Here is a 12556-nt window from a genome sequence, read left to right on the forward strand (position 1 = left end):
GAGATGAGCTAAGTCCTAGCAGTTTGACCAGAGTGAGTTCTGAACGGAGAGCTCCCAGGAGACGATCTGACGATCGTGACAGACCAATACAGAGAAAATGGGTTAACAACGATTTCATTCAGGCCATCTGCTTTTCTCTCACTTTCCTTTCTTTTACCTAAAGTTTATTTTATTTCCGTTAAGTCTCGGGTTCTGTTAAGTTTCGCCACAAAAGTCTCTCAACAACGAGTTTCTAACAGCGCGCTCCAACTTCAAACAACGCCCACAAGACTTTCATCCAGCCGCCAACACGCCACGTGATTGGCTTCCCCAGACGTCGACCAGACCTTCAGCGAATCAAAGATCCGGGAAAACCCCTGTCCAGCCAGGAAAAGGGAATCCCCCTTGTCAGACGACACGCGAAACACAAACGCAAGTAACGCCTTTTTGATTCCAAGCTGAACTGGTGCATTATATCAAATGTAATAACCCTGCCTAAGAAACGATAGGAGGTTAAGTTACTGATCAATGGTTTCTTCAGGTCATGTTTCATAAATGCATAGATTGCTTAGGATTTCATAATTTCTCTCTCTTAGAACTTATTCTTTCCTCACCTTCTTCCTTTCTGCAACGTGTGAATGTGCGAGCGTGTGTGTTTATGTTAGATATTAGTTTGATGTGTTAGATTAATCAATAAAGTTCCGTTTGTATTCAAAGATAACTGTTCTTGTGTTATGTGCTTATCAATTTAATGTCTTGAACTGCCGATCTAAGTTACCTGGCTGTTAAATAGTGTTTCACTATTGTTCGGATATTAATATCCGCTGCAGAGTTGATATTTACGGCCCGTTCAAATGAACGCTAGAAGAGTCATTTGCTCGGCTGTAAAATAGACTCTCAAAATTCCCTATGAATTCATTAAATTCATTCATTTGAGCTAAATATACATGTTTCCCTTTAACAGAGCCCCCTTTAAGTTCTTACATATCGGCGGACAAATAAGTTAAGGGGTAAACATTAATTCTGAATTATTTATAATATATAGTGTCATTCGAGTCTTTCATTTTAATTCAGTTCCCCGTTGAGTTATTATTTTATCTGACTCATAGTCGCCACAGTATTAAAGTATTATCTGACGTGAGGAGTTAGATGTATTTTTTACTCAGCCTATCATTCAGACTAGGTTGCACGGGTTGGGTGATTATGATGGCATTTAATTCTGAGGAATTAAGTGTCATGTTATCTGACTTTCATAAGTTAGATACTTTAATCGGTCTGTCACCCAAGCGTGTTTGACAAGGCGCGTTCTCGCCGCCTTGTGGCCTGCGGGACACATCAGTTTCAGGCGGTTGCTAAGCGCAGTGTCCGCCCTAGTGTTGCGGCCCTGTCGAGCTGCTCCCTTAGATGAGGCCCCTGCTGGCCAGCCCCCTCTCCCGGGTAGGAGCGACCGAGGTCGTTTTCCCCCAGGAGCTCTTGGGAAATCAGTGTTGTGTTCCCGCCGTCAAAGACGCTTCGGGCCTCACTGATTTCCCGCGCACGCACGCCGCCTTCGTTGCCTCCAATAGGACTTGCGACTGAGCAGCGAACGTGTGCGCCCACCGAAAATCGTTCTCGACTGCTCCCTGCCGGTTAGCCGCTTCAGGGAGTCGGGAACGAGTTTCGGTTGACACCCGAGGCCAGCCTCGAGAGGCTGGTTCCCTTAGTAGATTATCTCGGCGCATGGTCATGGCTTCCGAGTGTGTCTACGTGGGTCCTGCAGACTGTAGAGCTGGGTTGCAGGCTTCAGTTCGGTTCTCCTCCCCCGAAGTTCAACGGGTGGTCCGGACTGTGGTCGGCCCAGAGCAGGTTCGGGTTATGGAACAAGAAGTACAGCCCTGTTAGCCAAGGAGGCCATAGAACGGGTCCCTCTGGCAGACAGGGAGTCCGGGTTCTACAACCGGTACTTCATAGTTCCCAAGAAGGATGGTGGGTTGCATCCGATAATAGATATCAGGCTCTTGAATCGGTCTCTGAGGAGATTCAGGTTCAAGATGCTCATAATTCCAGCCATCGTGAGTCAGATCCAGTCCGAGGACTGGTTCGTCACGATAGATCTAAAGGACGCATACTTCCATATTTCCATCCTTCCATGTCACAGGAAGTTCCTGAGGTTCGCTTTCGGGGGCGAAGCGTACCAATATCGGGTTCTCCCCTTCGGCCTGGCACTCTCCCCTCGCAGAGATGGCGGTTCGGCATCGAGATGTCGTTCTGGCCCACATCAGGTGCTTGGGGCTGAGACTCAACACGAAGAAGAGCGTGTTGACGCCCTCCCAGCGGACTACGTTCCTGGGGGTTGTATGGGACTCCACGTCGATGTGGGCACAAATGTCCCCCGCACGCGTGAAGTCCATACTGGCGATGGTCTCCTGAGTGAAGCCAGGCTGCAGCCTCACTGTGAAGAAGTTTCAGAGACTGCTGGGGCTCAGGGCAGCAGCGTCCAAGGTGATACCTTTTGACCTGCTGCACATGAGACCCCTACAGTGGTGGCTGAGGGCCAAGGGGTTTTCCCCGAGGGGAAATCCGTTTCGTTTGATCAGGGTAACGCGCAAATGCCTTCCTTCCCTCGTCATATGGCGGAAACCTTGGTTCCTGTCCCAAGGACCAGGGCTGGGAGCATCATGTTGCTGGAGAGCCGCTTCAACAGATGCTTCCCTCACTGGCTGGGGCACGGGCATGGACGGCTGCTTTGCGAGAGGTCTGTGGGAGACCCGGCATTCTTCATGGCACATCAACTGCCTGGAGATGCTGGCGGTCTACAAAGCTCTGAGGAGCTTTTTCCCGGACCTCCACGGCCACCATGTCCTGATACGCTCAGACAACACCTCGGTTGTCGCGTATCTCAATCACCAGGGGGGTTTGAGGTTGCGCCCTCTTTGCAGACTGGCGCATCAAATCCTCCTGTGGTCCCAGGGGAAACTGTCGTCTCTCAGAGCAATGTACGTCCCCGGGGACCAGAACCAGGGAGCAGACGTCCTGTCGAGGCAGGGGCTGAGGCCCGGGGAGTGGCGACTCCACCCAAAGGCGGTGGAGGCCATGTGCGAGAGATTCGGCCCAGTGGAAGTGGTCTTGTTCGCATCTCGAGAGACGTCCCACTGTCCACTGTGGTTTTCCGCCGATCGCTCTGCTCCCGGGAGTTCTGGAGCGGGTCCGCCGGGAGGGCATCAGCTTGCTCTTAGTAGCCTTAGTGCTCTTACTCGAGTGGGCTCCGGCTCTCCGTGAGCTGAAGAACCTGACCCTGAAGGTGGCCTTTCTCCTCGCCATTACCTCTCTCAGGAGAGTGGGAGATCTCCAGGCCTTGCCTGGAGTTTGCCCCTGGCGGAGTTAGGGCCATCTTGCACCCTAAACCGGGCTATATACCCAGGGTTCCATCTCAGGGAGCACGGTCTCTGCTTCTTCAGGCTTTCCATCCCCCTCCCCACCTGACGGCGGAAGAGGGGAGACTTCACCTGCTCTGCCCTGTCAGAGCCTTACGTATTTATTTGGAGAAGTCTTCCCAGTGGAGAAGGTCAGACCAATTGTTGGTATGCGAGGCGGCCGGGTGGGCCACCCTGCACACCTTCACAAGATTTTACAGTCTGCACCTCCTGGTGACGCCTTGTCCTCGAGTGCTTGCGTCCTAAGTGTGCCTGGGGTTCCAGCTTCACACTGGGACGTGGGGTGATTTCGGTGTGGCCTAGTGGGTATTAACGTTCCCAGAGTGTTGTCACTCGACGACGCAGTGCGAGTTCCCTCGAAGGGGAACGTCTCGGGTTATGACTATAACCCTTGTTCCCCGAGAAGGGAACGAGACACTGCGTCTCGTCGCCACACCTATCACGGGTAGAGCGCTCGCTTCATCGCAAGTGCTGGTGTGTGTATGCATCAGCGTCCCTTATGTATCTTCCGGGTATGCCGTCATCTACTACGTCATGACGCACCATCAATCAGATTGGCTTGATTTCATTCATACTTCAGACGTGCAATGCTGTGGGCGTTCCCAGAGTTTTGTCACTCGATGACGCAGTGTTTCGTTCCCCTCTCGGGGAACAAGGGTTATAGTCATAACCCGAGACGTTTGCATGTGAGGGGGGAAAACGTAGCTTTTTTCCACATTAGAGTTATGCACTTTTAAGCTATTTTTATTTTACTATATCTCTTTTCATAAATATTATTTTCTACTTAAAAAACTATAATTTCTTTATTTTATTCACCCAACTAATTAGCCTACAGGCTTTCCAATAGGTTACACGCATTTTTCACAATCCATTACGGAGCTGATCAATTTTGATTTTGCATATTGTTCTTTAAACGTTCTTTTGTGTAGTTCATACAACCACCTTACAATATTTAAATAACATAATTTATTTTATAGCCTATGCTATGCTTTGCACAACAAAAAGTTAATTGTGCTGGTAAATCCCGAGTTTCGGCCTGAGTGTTGTTTCCGTTTTCTTGTTCTTGATTTGTTGTTCTTTTGTGTTTTAATAAATGTGTATTATCAGAATCACCTTCATTCTTTCATTTAATTTGACATTATGGATAAGGCAAATTGTCTTTAAAAGTAATAACCAGACAAGAGTTATTTGAAGTTCACTGAAGTCTGGGTTTATCTTAACTGCCGCTTCAGTGCAGGAGCAAGAGTTGTGTGACAATGAGCACGATCTCATGAGACACTACAATAAGCTTGTATACTAATAATTCATTCATTACACACTAAAAACTCCTGGGTCAAAAATAACCCATAATGGGTTATTTTTGACCCAAATCCTTGGTTAAAAAGGGACCAACTAATTTCTGGGTTATTTCAACCCAGAAAAATGGGTTATTCTTTTTGACCCAATTTCTGGGTTTAATCCCTGACCCAAATTATGGGTTAAAATAACCCAACATTGTAGTTAATATAACCCAACTTCTGTGTCAAAAGAACAACCCCAATATCTGGGTTGAAATAACCCAGAAATTAGTAGGTCTGTTTTTAACCAAAGGTCAAAGGTCAGAAATAACCTAACTTAGGTAACTATGCCTTATTTCAGAAAATAAAACTTCAGGCACTTACACACTTCAAGCTCTTTTAATTTTTTATTGCATTAAATTAATTTCTATATAAAAACACACACACTTGGACCTATTTATTTAAAGACACATTGTAATAGCATTAGAAAGAAAAAAATAGAAAAATAAACAACTCTCAAACATTCTCTCTCAAACATTTGACAACATTCAATAACTGGATTGAACTTGAGGCTTAAAGTCTTCAAACATTGTTTGTGTCATTTACTGCACACAATTTAACAGTTCTGCAATTAAGTAAGGCAGTCTTAAGAAATTTGACAGAATTTGATTCAGGTCCCTCAATCTGATACACAACTTGCTGCAGAAACTCCCATGCGGGAGCACACTGCTTGGGGTAGTTGATATCAAGAACATAAAATACCTTGAAGTACACGTCAACTGCCCCAAGCAGTGTGCTCTGAGGGAGTGCCTGACCAGCTAATATCACTAATGCCTGAGAAGCACATTGCTGGGGATTTCCCAGCGCCAGGACAGAGGGGAATGGCTTTGATTGCTGGAGGTATTCCATCATATTTGTTCCAACCTAAAACAGACAGAAACAGAAAGATAGACAAAAGAAAATGAATATTGTGTAGAAGGTGAATTGTAAGCAAGATAATAGACTACCAGTTTGTGCTGTAATGCTGATAATAACTGATACAAGGAAGCCAAATGAGCTGTGGTTCTTAATTGGTGTGTTCATTTTGAGTGGGTCATGAATGTGTACTAGAAAATGTATCATCTAATTTTAAAATCAGGATTCACCCTTTTGCTTTCACATAAAACATGTCACTTGGATTGCCTTCTTTCACCAGTACAGTATAGTTAGAATTAAGAATATTCTCTCTCAGAGTAGTGCTGAGAAACCAGTCCATTGTACTTACAGGCATTTGGTGTATGAACGCTGTCCGGGACTCTTCAGTGGAGTGCCGGATAGTCTTCTTCCCAACCATGTAGATGGCCTGTGGCACCATGGTGGGTAGCAATGTTAGAGCTAGTTCCCCTTTGGCATCTGTAGGTTAACAATATTCTAGGTATCAGTATGTGTGTGGAAAATAATATGACTGTATAGAAATATGTAAATGAACAAAAACAACAAATGTGGCCAAAAGGAAAGGGATAACAGGACCCTTGCCATAGAACACACAAAAGGTCAGTTTTAACTTACCCAGTGTCATGTCCTCAACATTAAGTGAAGGGAGTTTATTGTCCTGCTTGGCCAAGTACAGGACCTTTTCAGTATATTCAGGGATCCTGGTCTCAAATAATTTAGGTGCAACCTTACCATGCAGCACCTGGAAGTCCTGCGCAATCTAAAAAAAACACAGAAAAAAAAGGAAAAATGTGATATCCGCTCCTTTGATACAAGAAGCAAATAAAGGCATCTTTACACAGCAACGTGGCACAGATACCAATACTGAAGCGGCATAACATCACAAAAATGCGCATTTACATAGACCTGAACTTACGCTTCTCTGAAGCGGCATAAATGCATTTACACAGGAATGTCGCGGGAAACAATGCTCTGAACATTACTAATTTAAAACTACAGTTTTAACAAAGTGTTATAAATTAATTAAAAAATATTGAAATATATAAAAATAAAAATACAGAATATAAAACGACATTAATGCAAAGGTGAATATCTGGCCCATTCTTATGCATAACAGCTTATAGACAAGGCACAAGTAAAATAATGTTTAGGTATAGAGAGATGATATGAGGGCAGTAAGAGTAAAAAAGCTCACCTCTAAAATTCTCTATCAACTCAGACAGCCGCCACTCAGTTAGGCTTTCAGCAACAAATCTGTCCATTTAAAATGACCTGGAGAAAACATAACAATATAGAGGTTAACAACAATTTATAGACTTGACCCACTTATTTAACTCTCACTACTTCAGCCAGTAGAGCACTCTATAATATGATAAGCATGGCGCAGCTGGTAAACATAACTCAACTATTGTGTTGCCTCGTCGCTCTAGCTGCGACTAAAGGGGTCGCACACCGGACGAGAAGCTTATTTAAAATTCAAACACATTATTCTCTATGAGTGCACACACACTGGCGGTGCCACGCCATTCGGCGTCTGTACACGGCGCCCAGGCCCAGCAGCAACGACTCAGGACAGGACCTTCAAAATCCTGCAGCGCCACAGAGCGTAATGTACATAGTAGTTTTATATAAAATTTACATAAAATGTATATAAAATGTACACTAATTCGTCTCAAATCGTCGTTAATGTATATACTGACTTAACCATGTGTTGCAATATACATTTAGTATCGCTTTCATAGCTTTACAGAAATCAGCTGCTTGAATGAAAATTGCTGTCTGTTATTGGATTTTCAGGTTATATTCTCAATTCATTCAGTTAACGGACGCTCTGAGGTAAAGTGTTCAGACTGCAGAGCAGACTCAGCAACAATTGTATTTAATTATACAGTACAATCATAACATAGAACTGACATTATCTTAATTCCATAATTTCCTTAAACTAACAATATTGCTGGCCATAAACTGAGAAAGTGCCCGATACCTCGAGTTGTCCTAGACGCAGCGCGGCGCTTCTCGTCCGGTGTTCGACCACCTTAACGCGGCACGAAGTCGCCACTAGCTGCACTGTACTACTAATTGTATTAATAATACTTATCGTATTATTACCAGTATTATAAAAATGAGATAAGTACAGCGCAGTTTAAACTAACTTAGTAAGATGTTGCCGCGATAGCCGTGGGCGGCTAACGTTACACGCCAACCACAGAATTACCACGGCTCATTTTTTCAGCAAATGATGCTAAACTAGCAACGAGGACATGGACACAGAAAAGTTTACGTTACATAGACACTGAAAATACTTGCTTACCTTGAATACACAACGAAGTTGCACCGAAGAAGCCCAGGCCAAAACGGATCGAGCGCGAAGTGACGGTTGGAGCGACTGTTGTGAGAAAATTCCAGAACAGCGGGGGGCAGGGTGCGTGAACCCAGAACATGGGTTACTCTTTTAAAAATAACCCAGAAACCTAAACAACCCATGAATTGAGTCAAAATATTAGCCCTATAACCCAGAAAATGGTTACTCTCTGAAAAAATAACCCATAATTTTAACCCAACACAAATAACCCAGAAAATGGGTTGAAGAAATAACCCAGGAGTTTTTAGAGTGTAGGACTGTTTTCTTGTACAAAATTAAATATTTTAAAGAGCACCTATTATGGCATTTAAAATGTTCCAAATATTGTTTTAGAAGTCCCCAACAACAGTTCCCTTTCGAAAGGGAACTTGCGCTGCGTCAGCTGACGCTATGGGGAACGCCTCCAGCGTGACAGGTGCCTGAAATCACAATAACAAAACGTCAATCCTATTGACCGGCGACAGCCTATGACGTCATCAAGGTGCAACCAGGAAGTATAAAAGGGCGCCTTGCCAACATGACAGTATCTTTTTGTCTTCAGGGACTGTTTGCCGATTTTCACGTAAAGCGTCAAAGAAAGAAGTGTGCCCAGAAACAACGCCACTTCCGCAGATGTGTGGACCCGTGTACCAGGTATCTTACACCTGAGGATACACACACACTCTGTGTGTACTGTCTGGGTGAGGAGCATGCACAGGAAGTTCTCGAGGGAGCTTCCTGTGCAAACTGCGAGCGTTTTCCCCTGAAGACGCTCCGCTCTCGTCTGGCTCTCTTCTCGAGGGGAGAGAATTCAGCATCTGGGGACGGCCCCGCTCGAGCTGAGGCTGAGCGGCGTCTGAAGTCCTGGGGTTCCCAGATGGATCTGGCTCGTCGTCTGGAGACTGGTGTGGTGCTCGCAGATGACGATCCAGATCGCGAGGGGCAGACATCGGAGGAGGAGCGGGATTTGAGCTCCTCCTCCTCGTCTGCGGCTCTTCCAACTGAGCAAAGGATGGATGAAGAGATTGGTGAGTCAGCTGAGGCTGAAACCTCGCATCCATCCTGTCCCATGTACGGGGAGCTGGTGGAGGTCATGGAGCGCGCTGCAGGTAGACTGCAGCTGCCGTGGCAGCGCGCGAGGAGAGAGGTCGTGCGTTCAAATCGTTTGGATGACCGGTTTCTCTCCGCTCATGATCGCCCAGCTCCCGGGAGTCTTCCATTTCTTCCGGATCTCCATCAACAGATCTCGAAGGGATGGAAGAAGCCGTATTCAGCCCGCATCCATCGGCATCAGCGAGCTAACTTCGCTGATGTCGAGGGATTGGCTGAGGCTGGATATGTGTCGTTGCCGCCCGTGGACGAGACGTTTGCGAACTATCTCGCCTCTGGGCGGCCATCGACACTGAGGTCTCCCACCCTGCCGACCAAACCTCTTAGGACGACATCACGGTTGAACGGCAGGGCGTACATGTCAGCGGGTCACGCTGGGGCGGCTTTACACACCATGGCGGTGTTACAAGCCTACCAGGCGGACCTGCTGAGGGACCTCGATCAGGGGGAGGGACTAACCCCTGATGCGGTGGCCGAGTTGCGCCGGACCACGGATCTCGCTCTCTGGGCTGCCAAACAAACCACGTTTGCCATCGGTCGTTCGATGGCGGCGATGGTAGCCACGGAGAGACATCTGTGGTTGAACCTGTCGGACATCGGGGAGAAAGAGAAGTCCTTTCTCCTGGATGCCCCGGTTTCGCCCTCTGAACTTTTCGGCACCTCCGTGGAGGCGGTGGTTGGAAAGTTCAGGGAGGCGAAGGCGCACTCGGCGGCATTTAGAACATGCATCCCGCTGAGGTCCGGGACCGCGCCCAGGCAGCCGGGTGTCCCTGGCCCGTCACGGTCTGAGGACTGGAGACGGGACCAGCGAACCAGCGTCGCCTCTCGAGCGCCCCCTCCTTGGAGGACTGGTGTGCAGAGAAGGCGGGACACCCGCAACAAGAAGAGGAAGGAAGCCGGTGCTGGTAACCGGAACCAGCGTAGGCAGCGGACTCCGCCTCCCAGGGCGCGCAGATGAGCGCTGCCTTTTTCCCTTCCTCCTGTGAAATTCCCCTGGGTGCTTTACATCAGGCCGGTGGGCCAATGATGAGCAGAAAATGTAAGATTCTGACGGCCCGCCTGGTTTGTTTGGTGAAAGCGCCCCCCTCAGGATGGTGGTCGTATACTAGCTTGATGGCTGGTTTGAAGCGCAGAGAAGAGCGAGTGGTGAGTCCCCCTCGAGAAGGGTGAAACATTTTCTACTAATGTTTTCAGGACTCCGTTTTTCGCTCTCCTGAGAGGGCTCGGGGGATTATGGAACATCGCTGGACATCGCAGGGCCTGCAGCTCCCCGTGAGTAAGCTAAGAACGATCTTCTTTGCAACATTATATGTTTGTGCATAATGCTATACTTTAGCTAGTAGAGATCTACCGCCTCTCCGTGTTATCTCTCTCACTTATGTGAGTGTTTGTATTTGCCTCTCTTGCTCACGGGCTTGTGGCGCGCGGGGGCGAGTTGTTTGTTTTCCTAGCTTTAAGTATAAAGTAGCATTACGACCGGGTTAAGCACTAATGCGTGAGCTGTAGTGAGATCTGCGCCCAGCCCTGTTGGGCTTTTAAATGGGTTTCGGGGCCCCGTTGTTTATGTAAGGGGTGATAATATTTCTTTCCCGAGCCCTGGGTAGATCTAGTGCAGGTTTAGCACCGCACCACTTGGCCTAGGCTTTGCTAAGGATGGGGGGCGCTTCCTTTAAAAGCAGGTATGTTGCCCTAGGCCTGTCTTTAAGTATAAGAACAGTGCATGTTTTTCTGCATCCTTGATTCAGCCTCCTCTTATTACAGAGTAGTCCGGCCAAGGCCCGCCCCCTTCTCTGCGTTCTGGGGTTATTTAGTAATGCAGTGTAGGTGGTGCAGCAGGGATAGCGACCTTGCCAGTGGTCGTGGGGCCGGGCTGAGCGTCTTTCGCTGTGTGCGTCTAAGACTTTAGTTTTGCTGTGCCCCGCCTTTCAGAGCTGGTGTGGCCACCACCTTCTGGTGGCCCCCGGCCTCATCCTGGAGGATGGTACGGCCGGTGGGTTACATTTTTGTATGATGTGTTTTACCCTCTGCTCTATGTCCTCTGCTCCACCTTCTTTAGGGCTCGGGTCGAGCTGAACATCGCAACCTTCTGCAAAAAGCGGCGGTTTGATCGAATGCTCCCCGAGGCCCGAGCATTACCAATGGCTGACGTCCTTGCACGAACGGCAGACCGCTGTATGAGAAAGTAAGGCGGCCGCCCTGAAGCAGGTGACGTAAGTTGTACTCCCCTCGCTTTAGAGGGTTCCTAAGCATTTGTTTGCTGAGTGCACTGCTGTTGGCAATGTGATTAGCAACCCATGCCACCATGTCTGTAGGCACTGCCCTGTGAGACTGCGCTATCGCGGAGGCCCTTTAGCCTCTGGGATGGAGCCAGCCCCAGGTGCGGGCATATGAAGGCCAGCTGGTTGTGAGTAGCCAGCTTGGGCAGTCTGGGCAGCCGACTCCAGGACAAGGGAGTCTCGACGTCGTGGCCCATAGGTGGGCCCCCGAGGATTCTTTCCGTCGACGTCGACTTCAGCAGAAACCTCGTCAACCAGTAGGCCCTCTTTGGCCTCCTTGGGGATGAGTCCCCAGGTGATAACTGGATGTCCAGTTCTTCGTCAGCAGCAGACAGCTACCGTCAGCCCGGGTGCAGCAGCCAGCCTTCTTCTATCCGCGGCAGGGTTCATAGAACCTGCAGACCTCCTATTTGGAGGTAGGCCCTGCCAGGCCTCCCTGAGGGGTAGGCTCCCGTTTTTGGGTTACCTTGGCTCAGATGGTAGGCCCCATCAGGCCTCCCTGAGAGCCTGCTGTGAGTAGCAGGCCTTGCCCGGTCTCCCCCGAGGGGGTATTCCTGAGCATTAGTCCCTCGACGGCTGGCACGAGCTGCTAGTAGGTGGTAGGCGTTACCAAGCCTCCCTAAGGGCCTGCTGTGGGGTAAGCAGGCTCACTGGACCTCCTCTGAGGGGTTGGTCCCGGGCCCCAGTCACTGGATGGCTAGCACGAGCTGCTAGTAGGTAGTAGGCCTCACCCGGCCTCCCTGAGGGCGAGTTCCCGGTTCCCAGTCTCTGTGGCGGTGAGCACGGAGTGCTAGCAGGTAGTAGGCCTCACTAGGCCTCCCTGGAGGACTAGCACGTTCTGCTCTCAGGTGGTAGGCGGCGAGCCTCCCTGAGATCGTTCCCCGGTCCCCAGTTCCGGTACCACATGGTGGCATGGGTTGCTAACAGGTAGCAAGCGGCACGGGCTTCCCTGGGGGATTCGCTATTGGATTGTAGGCCTCACCCGGCCTCCTCTAAGGGCATGTTCCGGTTTCGCAGTCACTAGATGAGTCTAGTCACTGTGGAAAAGCTATCTCTAGCGCACCTATTGTCAGGTGGCAGGCCTAACTAAGCCTCCCTGAAGGAACGCCCAACGACTAAACAGGTGGTAGGCCTCACTAGGTAGACCTCCCTGTTCTCCCAGCTACCTCGAGGGCTAGCTCGACTACGATCAGGTGGTAGGCCTGCTAGGCCTCCCTGAGGGCGAGC

At 48.8% G+C, this 12556-nt stretch overlaps 1 protein-coding gene across 1 annotated transcript; it reads right to left on the bottom strand.

Annotated features, from left to right (window-relative positions):
- Positions 1-4705: 4705 nt before the first annotated feature.
- LOC307131488 (uncharacterized protein) lies at positions 4706-8216 on the bottom strand. Its single transcript, XM_079825159.1, has 4 exons — positions 6798-8216; positions 6218-6362; positions 5934-6061; positions 4706-5593 (listed from the first exon to the last, which is right to left on the bottom strand). Exons 2-4 carry the CDS (start codon positions 6225-6227, stop codon positions 5252-5254), a joined length of 480 nt encoding a protein of 159 aa, XP_079681285.1. The 5' UTR covers positions 6228-6362; positions 6798-8216; the 3' UTR covers positions 4706-5251.
- Positions 8217-12556: the final 4340 nt, after the last annotated feature.

Source organism: Gobio gobio (genome assembly GCF_949357685.1).
Source record: "Gobio gobio genome assembly, chromosome: 9".
NCBI classification, from domain to species: Eukaryota; Metazoa; Chordata; class Actinopteri; order Cypriniformes; family Gobionidae; genus Gobio; species Gobio gobio.

Excerpts from the sequence above, each read along its gene's own strand:
- LOC307131488 (XM_079825159.1), bottom strand. Across the intron at positions 5,594-5,933 it reads CGTTCATACACCAAATGCCT|GTTGGAACAAATATGATGGA; the intron begins GTAAGTACAATG and ends TGTCTGTTTTAG.